The following is an 18633-nucleotide window of genomic DNA, read 5'->3' as shown; positions in this document are numbered from 1 at the left end:
TTCTGATATTTTTACAGCCATTAAAAAATGAAAAAAAATTTCTTAACTCATGGGCTGTACGTGCCAAAAACAAGACAGCAGGATGACTTCGGCCCACAGGCTGTAACTTGCCACCCCCTGAGCTAAAACGTAAGCTCTAAGAGGACCAGGGGTTTTGCCTGTTTTGTTCACTGCTGTACTTCCAGCACATAAAACAATGCCTGGCAAAGAGCAGACAGTCGATTAATGTTTGCTGAATGAATGAATTACGAGCTGTGTGATTCTGTGCAGATGTCACTTCACATCTCTGGGCCTCGGTTTCTTTGTCTGTATAATGGGGATGCTTGTACACTCAAGGCAGATATCAAATGGAATCAGGCTGCCTGTGAAGACGCTTGGCAAGCTCTGTGACTGCAGAGCTGTAGTAGCTGTTTCCGACCACACGGGGGCTCCTTTCTGACAAGACTCCCTCCTGCTCACTGCTGGGCACAGAGTTATTTCAGAAGTATCTGTGTATGGAAAGTAATCTGACCTGGAGGAGGGGAAAGCCCAGAGACGGTGACCTTCTCCTGTACGAGTTGGGGGTGGGAGAATTAGGACTTTGGCCAGAAACAGCAAGGTGGTCCAGGTTTAGCTACAGAGATATTTTTTGGCAGTCTGAGAGTATCCATTAAACCAGTGAGTCAGTGAGGTCGACTGGGCATTAGACAAGCAGACGGGGTCCAAATCCTGGCTCCAAAACTTATTCTGTGATTTTAGGTGAGTCACTTACACTGGCTGAGACTCAATTCCTCATCTTCAAGGTGGAGATATGAATAATGCTTACCTCACGAGGTTCTGGTGGGTTAATGAAGGGAATGCGTGTAAGGGGCTAGCTCAGCACGGGGCGCTTAGTAAGCCCTCAGGCGCCAAGTGTCCCCCATCCTCTTGCTTAGTGGGTAGGGGCTGGGTCCCAGGCCAGTGGCCCATCTGGCCTGGGAAAGATGCATTGGCGCCCTCTGGCTTTGGAGCCCCGTGGGAGAAATTGCCTCCACAGCCTTCCCTGCTGCACAGGTTTTCACTCAGAGCAAAAAAAGCCCTGCTGTTTTCCTTCCCTGGATTGAGGTTTTCGTGCTCTGCAAACTCTCTAAAGCCAAGAAATACACTGCTTTTGGAGAACTGGCGATTCTAGTCCCTTCTGCCTTTTCCTCCCCTTCTTCCTGCCAACCAGCATGAAAGAAGATGAGAAACAAACGCGTATGGCCATTTCCCACTGTCTAAGGAAGAAGATTTTATGGGAGAAGAGAGGATTATTCAGCACATGAAGCTGCAAATGCTCAATGCATTTACTTCATGGAGTCTGTCTGTCTCGCCACTGCCTCTCTCCTCCATTTTACCACCTAAGCAAGCACACACATACAAAGGCTTCTGACCCCATGGGAAGGGGGCACTCTGTCCAGAGGGCTGGCACTAGCTCCTTCACCACTTTGCTGTGTGACCTCAGACAAATTACTTCCCCATTCTGAGCCATAGCCTTCTCATCTGTAAACTGAGCAGATTTCCCATGCACCCTCCATCCTCAGCTAAAAGCACCTCAGAGCCTGTGATCCTGTGACTCTGTCCCATAACCCGAGCAGATTTAGAAAGAGGCAAGGTAGAATGTAAAACGACCATCTGTCTAGGAGTCCAGACCAAAGTAAAGAAGCTGAGGGTAGGGTGGAGGTTTTCTGGGCAGCCAGGACCAGACTGTGGGACACGGATGCACAGGAAGGGGAGCAGTTTGCTTGTCCCATCCCCTTTTAGACCAGTCACGAGAACAGACTCAAGGTACCTACCCCTCACCCTGCAGGCACCACAATTGTCACCAGGTCATACCAGGCCTTTCTAGCTCTCTTCCATAAAAAAAATTCAGCATCTTTCCTTGAAATGTGGTTGAGAAATCCCCAAGTGTCAGCGCTAGCCTGCCAGCCCTCCTGCTAACAGCCCTGAGGACCCATCTGCAGGCTCAGACCCACTCAGGCACCAGCGTTGAAGCAGCCTCAGCCCTACAACCTGGGGTAACTGGGAGGTGGTAGCTGGGATCGGTCACGTTGCCCTAGGTTGGCCTGGAGCTAGGCACCTGGGACTGTCAAGTCACCACCTTCTCTCCAATCCTGGCCACCCCCAGTGGTGTTGACCCATCATGCGCTTGGACTCCAGTTTCCCTTTCCCTTACCCAGGCCGTCTTTGGGTGGGGCCCACCTGCTTGCCCAGGCACCCATGCCCACCCTGCTCATGCCTATCCTGTCCCCGGAGGAGCTGGATTCTCTTCCTTCTGCTGGGGTCCTGCCACGAGAGAAGGACCAACCGCCCTTAACCTCGACACCCCTCCCCACCTGACTTGCCTGCCTCCTGCTGTGTTCCCCCCCCACCTCCCACCCCGCCCCACCAACCAGGCTCTGTTGGCCACTCCACCCAGGAAGTGCTGAGTGTCCCTCTGGACCCTGCCTTTCCCGCTGAGCTCCTCAGTCTTGGCCCCCTTCATGTCTTCATCAACCACAGTCAAGATCCCAGCAGCCCCACATGAATGATGCCTGGGAACAGGAGGGACTCGGGAGACTTGCTCTTGCCAGACGTCCACCAGGAGGTCACTCTCCCCATTCACCCACCCGCTCAGGGACCTCAGGCCCCACCCAGCCAGCCAGCTGTGCCCTTACCTTCTCCAGCTGGTGGACACCCTCCTCCACGCAGCAGATGGAGGCCAGCGTGCGGAGCGCCTGGGGGTACAAGCACCGGAAACTGTCCTGCCGGCAGACCTTGAAGAGCGCCACGACCCCACCCTCCTGCCAAGAAAAAGAAAATGTCACGTGAACTCACCGTGTGAGCTCTCCAGGGGCTGACTCAAGAATTACTGATACCCCTCACTCAGCAGGTGTGTTTTGGGGTCTGTAGGGTGGCAGAATAGCCACCCCAAAATATGCTGCTTTAGTGTAAGGATTATTTTGATTTGAAGGCAATTAAGAAGAAGCAGATACAAAAAAAGATCTCTGTCCTCTCCCTATTTGACTAAAAGCAGGACATAAATTTAAAAAGATTATACCCTTTCCCCTCTCTACTAGGAAGAACAAGAGTTAATCGCTGGAGACAATATTAGACCCTTATCAGCCTGGATTCGGCACCAGAGGAATCCACATAGCAGACTTCAGTCTTCATCTACTATTAGTTTCCCGTATATGTGTCTTCCCACAATTTGCCACCCCTAGAGAGTCAAGGTTCTCTTCCTCTGTCTTACCACTTCTCTAAAAATGTACTGTTCCTTTGCTAAGATGCTACGTTAAGCCCAAGTTCTAACCAACCCTTTGAGTTACTCACCTCTGACCGTTCCCATGCATAAGTACAGTGCAAGTGCTAATAAACTTTTTTTTTTTTTTCTATTGTTAATCTGGCTTTTGTCAGCCCAATTTCCAGGGCCCCAGCCAGAGAACCCAGGAAGGTAGTAGTAAAAAAGAATGTTTCCTCCCCTCTGGTTTCTATACACACACACACACACACACACACACACACACACACACACACACACACACACACACACACACACTCCCAAGCTCCCACACATGTTACAGTGAAATGCCAGCTCCAGAAATAATGTCATTCTTGGTAATCTAAACTGGAGGTGAGGGGCCAGGGCAGGGCAGGCACACGTGCTGTGGCCAGGCTCAACCCCAGTTAACACTGCTCCCAGACTCCTGGCAAACCCCCTCAGCAGCCGCCATGGAATAAGCCTGGAGTTGTCAGAAACAGGTTCTAGAAACAAGTCTGAGGCAGATGGAGGGAACCGAAACCTAGATGCCTCGTGCTGGTTCTCACTATGCCAGTGACCCCCTGTTACTTCTCAGATGCTCCCACCACCATGGCAGGCACACAAAAAGGAGCTTTATTTACATCAGTACTATAATTCATTTCCATTTGGGGGAATGGGAAAAACTAAAGTCCAGATGGGTGAAATAATCACCCCAAATCCACACTGGTCTTGTTTTCACTCCTTCACTCCAATTTGTAAAAGGAAAAGAGGAAAAACCTTTAGGATTGATCAGCCGAGCTCTTGAATGTGAACCTGCACTTTTCCTTTCTGAGACCTTGTGGCGACCTCCCAGGAGAATTCTGAGAGGATTTCTGAGAAGAGTCTGGGAGTGAGGCGCTCAGCCTAACTGGACATCTTTATTCTGTAGAAAAACCACTGAAGCCGCCTTGGCTCCCAGAGCAAAGTGAGAGAGACCAACAGATCACAAAGGCGACTCACCACACGTCCAGCAAACTGGTGGCAACCCCACCGTGGACATCCACGTCCAAAGCAGGGGAAGCTGGCTATCCCACAACTGTCTTTGCCCTGTTTCCTCCCTCTCCCCTTCCCTGAGGGCTGGAGGGGTGCCTAGGAGTGGCAGCAGGAAAGAATGCATGAGCAAGTGGTCTGAACTTGGTCCTGAGGGGCACTTGCCTTTAACCGCACCACTCCTGGCTCTAACTATGCCCACTGCCCTCGGTTCCCCAAACTGAGAAAGATGTTACAGGAAGAAGGAGGTGGGTTCAGCAAAATTACCATCCCCAATCAGATTTTTCAGAACTCTCTCAACAAAAAATGTACTATGCACAAAACAGGCTCTGTTCTGTGTCCCCAGGGACGCAGCAGTGAATGACTGAAAGGATCACGTATGAGCAACCAGAAGAAGCAGCAATGACCACTACGGCCCAGCACAGCCTCGCTGAAATGTCACCCCAGATCTCCCCTTACCCGCACCCCACAATGACAAGCCCCGTCCCCTGTGCAGTCTAAGAGTTTGGCTACCCATCATTGCAGAGACCAAGATGAAAGTATCCAATTCTGGGGGAGTTCAGAATTTCTGACATTTTATAATATTCCTCCTTCCTTTCAGGGTAGTTTCTTTGGTGGGAAAGGGTCATATCTTAGGACTAGTAAATTTGTTCAGGCAGCACAAAAATATTAATGGTTTATTATATGCCAGACCCTCTGCTGGGCACTGCCTCAGTCCCCGTCCATGCTGAGCTCCTTGTCTGGCAGACAACGTTAAAAGCAGGAAGAAATCTGGGTAGCTGTGCATTGAAATGGGGAGGGGTTGCAGGGTTAAAAGAGCACAGAGTAGGAACTCCTGACATAATCTGAAGGGGGACAGTTATAGAAGGGTCAAAGGGTCACTTAAAATGATGTGATTTTAAATACACATCATTACTCCGATAAAAAATATGCTCTGGTATGGGGACAAGACACTTACCCCTCTGAATTCTTTCTCCACAGTCCTTTATCCCTGCCTGCCTACTTTCCCACGGTTCCTGGGACATCCGATAAGGGTTCCACATAAAGACCTTACCCAGAGAGTCACTGACATAAGATCAAATTACTCTTTAAAGTAAGAAGAAAGAACAGGAGTCCTAAAGTCTCCCTGGCCAGCCTTGTTGGCTATTAATGACCTCCCGCCAGATGTAAATATTTATATATGTATGCATGTTTATATGTGTGTGTATTTAATCATATATAGTACAAATCTTATTTATATATGTACAATGATAGATAGATAGATAGATATTTACGTCTGGAGCAGACAATGAAGAAACGATGCCAAAGAATGGGAGGCATAGAGCCAGGATCAGTGTGGCAGTCTTCCTTTGGCTCAGGAGACGCCAAGTCTAGCATAACTATATTTAAGCCTCTGCATCCATTTGCACTGGATTCTCATTACATCCTTTCCCAAGCCTGTGAAAAATGGTCTTCTTAGCATTTTTAGCTACTAGGAGAAGAAGGGGGGAATCCTGAACCCAGACTGAGGGGATTCTGGTTCAAATCCTGGCTCGGCTGCTGGCAATCTTTGGTTAACAATGGGGTCGTGACAGCTACATGACTCAGCTGCTGAAGGAGCAGTGAGTTAATGTTGTGAAAGGGCCGAGCACCCAGTGAGGGTGGACCTGGACAGCCAGGTTGGGATCAGGTCACAGAAGGCATCCTGGTTAGAAGGGTGTCTCATACCCTCGTGAAAGGTGTCCCAAGGGCTGGAATATGTGGGAGGGAGAGGAGATAGAAAGTGAGACGGAATGTGAAGCCCCCATCGAGGACCGAAAAGAAGCACTCAGCTTAGAGTGGGACCAGAAGCCGCCTGAGCTTGCAGAATCACACTTTTGGCTGGAGCTTGTTTAATTTTATAGAAAGCTCTGGGCTCAGAGCCCAGCTGTATAATGGTATGCATTACTCAGACAGGCTCAGGGTAAGCTGTCATAAAGCTGGAGGAGGCCACTTGCGGGGTGTGTAGGCTAGTGGTGGGGGGAGGATAATAGAGGAACTGGAGTGGCGAGGAGGGGGTAATTTCAACAGTGCACAGGGGAGTTTTCTGTGCTCTGCACTCAGGAAGGGATGGGATTATTTGCCACCACCGTCATAGGGAGGACTGGGTTTATTTCTTGGCCATCAGAGGAACCCAAGGGGATGAGAGGATAGACCTCAGACAGGTTGCCCAAATCATCTCATGGGGGTAGCTCAGATGGATGAAGGACCCAAGGACAGACCACACCAGGCTCCAAGGAGGTGAGTGAGGAAGGCCACTGGGGGAAGCTGCCCCACATTGGTCACCATATTGGGCATATTTCCTGAGCATCGGAGGTGAGGATGCTGTGCAGGGCATACCAGGAACTCCCAGCGCCTTTGTCACTGTCAGGACTGGAAACCCAAACATTGATTTTGCTGGAAGACCTAGTCTCGCCATCTTCCAGGCTGGGAAGATGGGAGTCATCATGGAATCACCTCTCTGCATCAACCCTCCGTCTACCCTCCCCCAAGGACTGGAGACAGAAGAAGGTTGAGATTAAAATTCTGGAGTCAACAGATCTAGTTAAAATCCCATCTGCATTTAATGTGCATGAACTTCTCTCTGAGCCTCTGTTCCCTTATCTTAAAAATGGGAATTATTATAACACATCATTAGATTATCGGGAGGATCAGATGAGATGATGAAGGGAAAGCTTAGTGCAGTGTTTGACATATAGAAAGGATGCAGTAGATAATAAAGGTTGTGGAGAGGGGAGGAGGGCAAGGGAGGATGGGGATGAGAAGGAGAAGGCAGACAGGAGGAAGAGGAGGGAGCCGGGCTGCTGAGAGGCAGATCAGGACAGCAAACAAGAGCATAGCCTTTGCTGTCAAACAGCCAGGTTCAAATTCACCTTGGCCACTTACTAGTGGAGATTTTTAAAGCTCCCTAGTGATGCTAATATGCCTACAGGGTTGAGAACTTCTGAGTCACACTTTGGCCCAAGAAGCTGAAGGGTCAAGGATTGAACCAGAAGTCACCACTGTGGGCTTTAGGATCATGAACTCTGAATTAAAGAGACTTGGGTTCTAATTCTGACTCCACTCTTTATCAGTTGTGTGACCTTGAGTAAGCCTCTCAAACCACTTCCTCAACTATAGATGGGAAAAACGTGGTAACTGCTTGTTAGGATGATTTTATGATTTTAAAGAAATAACGTTTGCGAGGCATTAAGCACAGTGGGGAGCACCATCAAGCGCTAGCTATCGCTGTTGCGCACAATTTACCTCTCCCGTGACCAGAGGTGACAAGCGTTTACCCACTCTTCCAGATTTCCTTAAAGGCTTAGATCAGTGATTCTGGGAGTGGCCATGCCTCAGAATCCCCTGTAGAGCTTATTAAAATGCGGATTCCCGGGTCTTACCCCAGGACCTCGGTAAATCTTGGAGGGCGGCAAACCATTTATGTTGTGTTTTCCAAAAACTCCCTGAGGGATTGTGATGCAGAGTTAGGACTGGGAACCCCAGAGCTGGAGCATCTTCTTGTGACTGGCATCTTAAGCCTATTGAAGGATATAACTTTGATTCCAGTTAGATCATTATTCTATCCCCAATGGTAATGTCACTTCTCAAGTTTAAAAAAAAAAAAGAGGCAAAAATAAAACAGAAGGCCTTAGCAAGCCCCCTAGGGAGCTACCAATTGCCTATATTTGTTCTAAATGTTTGGATCCAACACTTAGAAGGAGTGCAGGGGCAAACTGACCATGAAGCTAATGAATTACAACTCCCATGTAGTTCATGAAAACCACTGCCCTCAATTTTGTCTTTCCTTCATGTCATAGTGCAGTGACAGCAGGCATTTTTAAGATCCAGCCAAGAACCTAAGTTGGAAGATATGTTTAGTTTGGGTTTGGTGGGATATGTGAAGATGAGGGAGGAGGGTTGATATTTATAACAGCCACCACGTGAAGAAAGATGATAGAGGCTCCAGGGGCACCATCTTCTTGTCTCAAGTGGGAAATGAAATCAGAGGAGTTAGCCACTATTAAAGATGGAGACACCAAGGCCCAGAGAGGGGAGGTAACTCTTCCGAGATCACATAACAAGCAAATGCTAGAGCCAGGACAGGCTTCCTAAGCCAGCTGTCCCCGTCAAACTAGCTTCCTCACACTCTCCCCAGGCCCGTCACCTTGGCCCCCATCCATGAAGCTCACCTTGGCTATGATTCTGCACAAGGGAGCCCCCTCCTGGGTCAGGCTGAACAGGTTCCCTGTGGTGGATTCTGTGGTGTAGATATTGTCCGAGGCATCGATTTTTCTCACCAGTGCCTAAGAAAAGAGAGCAAAGTCTGATGGTTACTCACTCATCTACTTTCTCTTCATCTTCCTTAATGGAATATTCAAGAGTGTCCTGAAGTCTGTAACCCTGCCCCATCTCCACTACCCCATGATGGGGTAACTTAGGGAAAGACATGAGTCAGGATGAGGTCTGAGCTACATTTCAGAAATATGGGATAATTTCATACCCCTGGGGCATGGACAACCAATGCGCCCTGCTCTAGTCAATCAGAAAATCAGCTCTCATCACTGATGGGCTCAGCAAGCACCTTTTTGCTATTCTACTGGCTCCTGATAAGAACAGAAACCATCGGTGAAATAAACAAACCATCAAGTTGAAAACCAATGAGTTGCTACAGATATGACCAAAGAATTTGCTCATTTTGGATGGCCGTTAGCTAATGGCAAACTCCAGCTGGGTGATGGGTTCAGGAGATGAGTCAAGAGGAACATTCTACTCTGTAGTATCTTCCTGCTCAGAGGACATTTGCCTTAGGTGGACAGCCAGGCCAACACAGCAACCCAGAATCGTGTCAAAGAGTGGGTGGCTCAGTGAGGAATGCCACTAATTACAGCTGAAGGATCTAAGGCTGGTGGTGAGAGGTCCGGGAATGACCAAGCACAGGACCCTGGGAGGCTCAGGAAGAAGAGCAAATGGAAAATTCATCAACAAATGGGATATGAAGATTATTCCTAGAAGAGTTTAGCTTATTTCTGGGAAAAAGCTTTTCACATAACTTGAAACCACTTCATAATCAGCCATTTGTTTTGAAGGTTGTGATTCATCAATTATAGATGACTCCTACCTGCTAATTAATGTTCATTGCTTGAGTTTCTCCTGGGAGGTGTGGAGATGGAGACTGGGGAGACTTGCCTTTGGGGGCCTCGTGCGAGAAAGTAGGACCTCTGGGAAGCCACTTGTGCAATTTCAGTTGCCGTGTTTATTTTAAAATATTAAAATGGATTTGTTTCAAATTCATACTGGTGTTATGGAAAAGACACAAGGAAACTAGGAGATCTGAGTTCCAGTGCCAGCCTGCCTTTTTTAACACACTATATTGATGAGGAAGTATGTATATGGTTAAAAGTATGGACTCCAGAGCCAAACTGCCTGGGTTCAAATTCTGGCTCTGCCACTTCTAAGCTCCCTAGAGCAAGTAACTCAGCCCTTCTGCACCTCAGTTTCTTCATCTGTAAGACGGCAGAAGTAACAGTGTCTATCTCTTATGGTTGTTGTACCCATCTTTTAAAGTTGCTAATATATATAAAGAACTTCTAAAGGTATCTGGCACACAGAAGCAAAATAAAATTCTTAGCAGTTTTTATCTTGAGATCTTGGGCAATTGAGATAAACTCCCTAGGCCTCAGTTTCCCCATTTGTAAAATGTTTTAAATTAAAGGGGTTTGAGGCTCAAGGTAAATAGCTCTTCCATTTTTCTTCTTTATTCAAACTCAGAATTCTTCACACATAGCAATATGCCAATCTTCTACATATAGCAGTCTAAGATTGTGTGTAATTAATCAAACTATATTAAATATAAAAATTATTTCCTAAGATTGGATAGATGCCACTTGTAAGATATTTAACAAAAAGTAAAATTAATAACCAAGATTTGTCACTGCAAATCTGTATAATGAATGTACTTCTTAGAATCATTCCCTATCTTTGCTGTAAGCAGTTATATAAGTGATGTCAGTGCTAACATGAAAATGCAGATTTCATATACTTGGGTCCTGTACCTAAATGATAATTACCTAATGTTCCTGATTAGTGTTTGCACTTGAAGCAAATTAGCATTATGTTAAACTATTCAAACCCACTGTCTTTTGCAATCATTTGCTGCTATTAGACCACTTATGTCTGAGGATAATTTCTTGTTAACGTCTATACTCACATATACCATAATTACACTTCAGATTTGTCTCAGTGAGTCAGCTCTCTGACAATGAAAAGTTGTAAGCATCCTTTTCACAAGGATAACTTTGGAAATATAAGAGATCAAAAGCACCACGGAAATCATCAAGGCTCTAAGTATCACAATGCGTCAGAGCTGGAAGGCGTCAGAGCTAGAAGGGCTCTCAAAAGTTTTGTTCAAGATTTCCTTCCGAGTTGAGAAAACTGAGACACAGAAATCTGACCAAGGTTACACATACGTTACATGGTGGAGTTAGACATTAACCCCTGTGAATCTGACTCCCTATTTGCCAAAGTCAGTGAATCCATGTCCCTCAGTGCCGGCAGGACCTCCCAGGGACTAGTGGAGATGAAGTCTCAAGACAAGGAGGAAATCCAGCCTCATGAGCAGCTCTCACCACACTGGAGCACAGTTCTCCACCCTGGCTTCCATTAGCATCTACAATGTTCTACCCTGTGGCAGCCAGAGCTTCTGCTGCAGGGGGCAGAGCTGACTGAAAGCCCCACCTGGATCCACCACCAGGTTCCTACCGAGGCCACACTTCCCCTGAGCTACTCCCAGCTGTGACTTAGCACAGCAGGGGCACTGCTGTGAGTCCGTGACTGCAGGCAGGGGACTCCTCTCACAGGTGACTTTGGCTTGAAAATTCCATCTCTTCCTACTCAAGTCATCCCCCCCCTTTTCCTTCTCAGTTGTCAGCCCTGCAACATGGTTTTCCTACTGCCTTCTCCTGCTTCCTTCCCTTTATCCTTCATAGACGTTTCTTATCAAATCCTATCTTGGTATTAGTTTCAAATGAACACAGTCTCTAAAATCAAGTTTTTTCAGGTAATCGAGGAGGAATTGGTGAATTTTCAAAAATATGCTTCACCCTCTATCATGAGAAGAGTGGTGAAAGAATGGAAACAAAGTAAAGGAAGATAGACCGATTAAACTGAGTGACAGAATTTTTTTATGACAGACCAGGCAGATACGAAACCAAAAAAATAGGATCTTGAAGAACAGGAGAAAGGGATTTAAAAAAAGAAGAAAAAAAAGGGTTAAGGAGGTGCACACAATCTAACTACTCTAAATAAAGAATTTGAAAAGGGGAATATATTTTTGTTTCTCCATCAGAAAGAGTGACTGCAGCCCAGTGAAATTTATCAGCAGGGGTAAACTCTCAAACATCAACCTGGAATAAGTTGCTCAGAAGGAGGCAGGAAAATACTGTGAAGCCTCTTTCTAAAGCTTCAGATAGAGACTCCATAGTTAGATATAGTTAGGACAGCCCAGCCATGCAAAGGGATTACATATACATGGGTCGATTAAAGATGGCCACAGATTCTTCGCTACTCCTCCCATAGAGAGGTGGGTTCTAATTTCCCCTCTTTTGAATCTGGGCTGGCCTCAGTGACTTCCTTGACCAACAGAAGCCAGCACTCGGTAGAAGTAACGTTTCAGGACTTCCAAGGCTAGGTCATAAGAAACCTTGAAGTTGCCACCCAGGCTTCTTGGAACATTCTTTTCAGAGTCCTAAGCTACCAGATAAGAAGTTTGATAACTCTGAGACTGTCATGCTGGAGATGCCGTGTGCCATGTGTAGGACCCCTGATCAATTACTCTCAACTGAGACCAACTTTCCAGCCATCCCCTCCAAAGCACCATACATGTGATGAAGCTTTCTAAGACTCTCTAAACCATCTGCCAGCTGAATACCTCCAAGTGACCTCTGTTGATGCCACATGGAGCAGAAGAATTACTCAGCCAAGCCCTACTGAAATTCTCTACCCTTAACATTGTGAGATATAATATTCAAAATTGTTTTACGGTTGTTTGTTGTATTAATAGAGTTCTAGATACAGGACAAAATTACAGAGATCAGCATGAAATATTCAAAGGATTACTAGATAAATTTCAAGCGAAAAGGTTTTAACATAAGGATATAGTATCGCCTGTGTCCCAAGAGAACGTTTTGGAGAAATGCATGAATTAGGACTTGGAGAAAGGCTCAGAAAGACTAGACATAATAAAGAGGAGACAGACAAAATAATAACTGAATCCAGGCTTGGATTAGCTACTGGTCTGATGGGAAAATATCTCCTGGGTGGGAATATCCAATTTAGAGAGGCAAAAATGGATAAGATCACTTAGAACTAAAGGTTTAGGGCAGATCCAGACCTTAACTGATTTTATTTCTTCCAATAAGGGAAATCCTAAAATCTAAAAGATTACTTTTAGAAAACAAAAGAATGTGTCAGAAAGGAAAGAGGAGTCAAAGTGCGAATGCTGCTCAGATGAGTAAATAGCGCTCATTCTGTAAGTTAGATAAGGAAAGAGATCCACGTGAGAAGGAGGGCAAAAGGTGAGAAATTCAGCTGAGTCTCCCTGAAGGGAGTGGGGGATTAACAGAGGAGAGAGAAAACTGCAGACATAATTCATTACTGGAAAAAAAAAAAAAAGATGTAGCAGAAAAATGTTATTCAAGACTGAAATATTCAAAAGGTATGGGAAGACGGTGTTCTGAGAAGCACATGGCAGAGGGGCGGGTTCTCAGTAGGTGCATAAGGCAACAGACTTCAGGAGCATAACAAGAAAACCCTTCCTAGAAGACAGGGTCTTAAGGCCTAAGCAAACCTCAGCGAGAGGCAGAGACAACAGCCATATTATAGAACTAGAGTGCCTGTGTATCCTATGTCAATTTTTTTTTTCTCATTTAACCCTAAAAGAATTTTTTAAAATATATGACCCCTTGCACATTTTTAATTTGACAGGTAAAATTTTGCATCATAAGTTTAAAGAACAAAGTTGGAAAGGATGTAATTTCCAGCAGACTATAAATATTGACTAAAATAAAATGATTACATCACTCTTTTAGATGTATCCCATGAAATCTAAATACCAAAACAACTTGATACCATCATCATCCATTTAAAATTACATGAACAATCTCTTTAACATTTGAACATTTTGCATCTTTTCTTTTCATCTTTAAACTTACATTCCCATTTCCATTCTCCCTCAGAATTTTATCTTAATGTAATACATTTAAGTTTCAAAGTATTTTACTGATCACACTTAATCATGCTTATCATTGAAATTTGAAATTTTCTTTTATTTCCTGTGACTATAAGGCTCTAAGTGTTTAAAAATAATCTCTTCTTGCTCGAATTAGTGTTACAATTATCATCAGTACAATTGGTCAATACAACATAGATGATAAATTTTGATAATTATAAATCATAAAAATTAAAATTTTATCATAAATATATCTCCTAATGAGATGAATGAGGCTTTGTAAACTTTTCAGGTTTTCTAATTCATTTATCCATGATTGAATATTGGCTTAATGCTATATTTTTAGATGTAAATCCTGAAAAATCTTGTTCCCATAAATCCCGTGAAAAGAGGAATGGGAAGAGTATATATAGCCAAGTTGCTCACCCTTTGAGCACATTCTGAGCTATGTAATCACATAGTGATCTATCATCAAACACTATTTTTAATGGTCTGCCAGCTGATAACGCCTACAAATTGGTAGAAGCAAAGAATTGGAAACCATTTGACTTGCAAAACATTTGTCACCCAATCATTAGTCATTCATTCACTTATCTCCATTTCTGAGAAGAATTCCAGAAGTACTTTACCAAGACATATTAAGTAACTCTTAATTATACCCACTACTCTTTCACTTAGAGCACCTTGGATTATCCAAATTATTCAGAAAGGATTAAGAAAATCAAAATATTATTAATTTCATTAACAATACAATTTTAATAAAATATTTTTGTGTGTTTCAAATAAAAAAACTTGAAGCTATTTAATTTATGAAAAATTTAAGAAGCTAATTAATTTATTTAATTTATGGAAAATACCCACCCTATGACCTAATTGGCAAAGACTATTCTTCAAGCCAAGCCAATCAGCCAAGTCAACTTAGCTTTTTCTCAATATAGACCTGACTTCATTTTTAATTAAAAAAATTTTAATATGTATTCCAAGAAATGCTAAAAAATGCTGACAAATAATTTTGGAAATCATTCTGTAAGGAGAAATGCTAAAAACTGTCAATATTAAAATAATACAGACTTAAAATTTGATTTACTTGTGTATATTCCAAAGCCAAGATAAAACAATTTATTAAACTTTTCATAATGCAAAGTAATATATAGCTAACATCGTAAAGTAATTATAAATCTGGGAATATGATAAAAGCCACTGCATTCCTTCAGTAAATAGATGTGTATATGTATTGAACTTTGGTGTTTATTTCAGGAAATAATTAAATAAGGTCTGAGAATAAAAATATCTGAAATCATTCGACTGTTTTTTGTAGCTTTTTTTTTTTAAGGTATTTTTTTTGATGTGGACCATTTTTTAAAATTAATTAATTAATTAATTTATGTTTGGCTGCATTGGGTCTTCGTTGCTGTGCGCAGGCTTTCTCTAGCTGCGGCGAGTGGGGGCTACTCCACTGCTGTGCACGGGCTTCTTATTGTGGTGGCCTCTCTTATTTTGGAACACAGGCTCTAGGCACGCAGGCTTCAGTAGTTGTGGCACACGGGCTCAGTAGTTGTGGCTCACAGTCTCAGTAGTTGTGGTGCACGGGCTTAGTTGCTCCACGGCATGTGGGATCTTCCCGGACCAGTGATCAAACCCATGTCCCCTGCATTGGCAGGCGGATTCTTAACCACTGTGCCACCAGGGAAGCCCTTTTGCAGCTCTTATGATCAAACTTCACTACGTACTTAAAGGAGAAAAATATTTATGTTTAAATCTAATTAGTCCAGCTGCCAGCAATTAATTATATCTTTTGCTAACAGAAAGTAGAAATTAGTGTAAATATTTCATAAAATGTTGTGACAAAATAGTCTTTAACTGCTGCCTTAAATAATGTGCATCAAATCTGAAAAGAAAAATCATGCAAAACTTGTATCTGTGACTTTTACCCAGTATATCTTGAAAAATGTGGTCCTTCTCAAAAATATTCCAGTTACATTTAAAAGAATCATTGTCATTAACCTTTAGACATCACTTAGAGTTGAGCATAAGATACAGCTGAAAGGAATTGCTTGCATTTAAAAAGTGCTCCCCAAAAGCCATTTTGAGTGTTTGATTTGTCCCACCTGTGCTCTCTTTGCTTTGTCTAAGGAGAATGTCCCTCAAGAGCTATGCACGATTTGAGAATAAATGGAAATAGAAGGGATAAGATAAATTGGAAACTTTCACAACCAACCCTCCAACACACACACACACACAGACACACACACACACTACCATTCTACCACATTTTTAGATTCAGAAAATCTGCACACTGGACAAAATATACAATTTCTAATGCTTTTCTCAACAGAAATATTAAAAACATGGAAATACACGGAGGCCTAAAGGTTTATGGTTCATGAATGTAGGCTTCTTTTTTGTTTTATCTCCCCATTTGCACTCCAAGCTTTTTGCAAAAAAGGGCAATGCACTATAAGATTTGGGATGGGTGAGGAATATGCCATTCTTTTGGAAAAGAATAGAAGGACTAGTAAAAACTGTGTATTATTAGGAGGATTGTTTCTAGGAAAGAAAACAAATGAAAACTGAAGATCTGGAAACTTATTTCCTTAAAAGTATATGTGCTTGCATTTCTCCTAGGAAATCTTTTGGAACCCAGAGAATGCAATGCATCTGAAGCAGTAGACCACTGGCCCAAGTCACTTCAAGCAGCCCGGAATCAGTGTAGCCTGGGGCGGCAGAAATGCAAAGTTTGGAGGGGAGCTTGAAATTAAGAAATGTTGAAAATGCTGGATGGCAAAGAATGCAAATCAAACCAAGTCCTTGTGAAGGAATTACAAATGCCTGGCTTTTTGGGAAGAAGAAACGTATCACATGCCCTTCTATGAAAAAGGAGACATTTTTCTCCCATATATGGTAACCATCGTACCACATCTAACCTGTGGTGGATGGTTTCCCCCCGTGAATGTATGTTCACAAATCCTTGTGGACTGTGGACAACTGAAATAAACTGACATCCTGTTGCAGATGCAACCCAGACAGTATCTGTCACCCACCCTCTTTCTCTCAACTGCAGATGAGTGTCTGTTAAGGTCTTCAGCAACCCTAAAGACAGAGTCTTAGGAAGACATGTTGACTGGAATTCCTGCCCTAAGGATTAAGGATTGGCCTGTTTTAACTTTCTGTGAGTGTAGCAGTAGTGCTGTGATAATACTGTGTATCCAAGGTACTAACTCTTTGGACCCTTTCAAGTATCGTGGGGAAAGACCAGTACAAATTGAGAAGCCCTGAAGAAATCCCTCCCATTGCTGGAGAGACAGCCTGGGCTGTAGCTGCCCAAAGAAACATGACTCCACACACACACACTGGGATGAGACCCTCCTGGCTAAGATGAGCAGAGTAAGAAAATTAAAGAGAATTCTATTAACCTAAGAATCGGGGGCTTTGAGTTATTCCTAAGAGTAAAGGGATTCAGATTTGGGGTTTTTTTGTTTTGATTTTCTTTCACTTTATTTTCTCCCAGGGAACTTTAAAATGACATAGAAGACCATTTAAAAATTTTGAACATCTTTATATTTCTCATCCTGGCAAATATGTTTGGATTATCTTTATCTTGCTGTTTAATCACATTGCAGCCTCTGATTACCTATATTGGACAACATAGCTGAGCAAAATCTGAGAATGAGAAAAAGAACAGGAAAGCAAATTTTGAGCTTTAGTTACAAAATCTCCTTAGAGTCAATTTAATGAATGTAATATTTTGAGTCATTTCCAAGCCTTCTGGGAGCAAAGTCTAAATTGCCCACTGGGATTCCAGAAGGATCCACAAAGGAGTAGAGTTTGTTATTTGGGGGGGATGGCTTCCTGAAGGTGTGAAAAGTCTGCCTCACAGGCAGCTGACCTCCTCCTCCAAAGGGCCCAGCCACACCCCTGCCTGACCACAGCCAGATAGATGAGGCCAATAAGATAATAGGACAAGAACTGTGAACACGAAGGGGTAATACTTGGCCCCCACTCCTCCTGCTCCACTAGGGAGAGAGTTCAGCCGCACCACCTCTGCTGGCCTCAGTCCCCACCCCTCCACGTCACCCTGCCGAGAGGGTAAGGATGAGTTAGTGAGTCTGGAAGAAGGAACCGAGTATGTTTAGCTTAGCGCCTGCCTCTTTCCTCTTAGGACGTGTCCCTCTGGTCTGACCTCTGTCACAGGACAGGTGCTTGTGCCTCAGGTGAGGCCTGAGGTTGACCAGCTCTGTCTGGGACAGGGAGGGGAAATTTAGGGGTGAGATGAAGTTTTAACAAGTTCACTCAGCCAGAGAGCCAGAGATACAGTCCCTAACCAGTTTTATTAGAACAAAGGTGATATTTTAAACTAAAATAAATATTGATTGATGGAATGAACGGATGAATGCATATACAATCTATCCACATGAAGCGGAGTCGAGGATTCAGAGGTACAGGTGAGAGTTGATTTATTCAATAGAGAGTCCCCTAGAAGTCGTCTTCAAGTAAATCATCTTTCCTAAATCAAGTTTTTTCCTCTTACCTCCCACATGGCTAATCCTTTAATCTGAGAAAGTTTAATCCTTAATGTTCATTAATTTCCCATTGGTGGCTCCTAACGGTTAAGCCTTAAATTTCCAAACCCACCAAGTAGTCAAATTATCTCAATAAATAATTAGTAATTAGGTGATTAGGAGGCTCTTTTTAGCAAAGCTTGTTGTTAACTTCTCTTAAGGTAGCTCAGGTCTGTAGTGAATAAAGCCACTGACGCAATCAGAAGCATGCCAATTACTCCTGTGTTGTCTTATTTAATGCTAACAACAACCCACGGTAGAGGTGAGGAAACTGAGGAAATTAAGTAACTTGCCCAAGTTTGTAGATGCAGTAAGTAGCACATTCAGGATTTGAACCCTGATATGCCTCCAAATGCCATGCTCAATCCACTACCCCACAAGGCTCACATTCATAGAATTACATACTATCAAGATTGGAAGAAATCTTGCAAGTCACTCAGTCCAACCTCCATCTACTGCCGATGTCCTCCCAGGCATGACTTTCCCACCTCAATGATGGGGAGTTCCTAAGGCAGCCCCTTCTACTGCGGGGCAGCCCTATTGCTTTGCCAACCCCTTTTTCCATGGAATGTCCTATAGAT

The 18633-nt window shown here is 43.7% G+C and overlaps 1 protein-coding gene across 7 annotated transcripts in view; it reads right to left on the bottom strand.

Moving 5' to 3' along the window:
• INSC (INSC spindle orientation adaptor protein) overlaps positions 1–18633 on the bottom strand; it is a 129937-nt gene that overhangs the window by 39018 nt on the left and 72286 nt on the right. For all 7 annotated transcript variants that reach the window (XM_082476548.1, XM_082476551.1, XM_082476546.1 and 4 more), the window contains 2 exons: positions 8458–8571; positions 2655–2780 (listed from right to left, as the gene is read on the bottom strand). In XM_082476548.1, the coding sequence (XP_082332674.1) occupies positions 2655–2780; positions 8458–8571 (240 nt within the window). The remainder of the gene's footprint in view (positions 1–2654; positions 2781–8457; positions 8572–18633) is intronic.

This window comes from Balaenoptera physalus (assembly GCF_965194825.1).
Source record: "Balaenoptera physalus genome assembly, chromosome: 10".
Taxonomy (NCBI): domain Eukaryota; kingdom Metazoa; phylum Chordata; class Mammalia; order Artiodactyla; family Balaenopteridae; genus Balaenoptera; species Balaenoptera physalus.
This window is presented reverse-complemented; position numbering and strand designations above follow the sequence as displayed.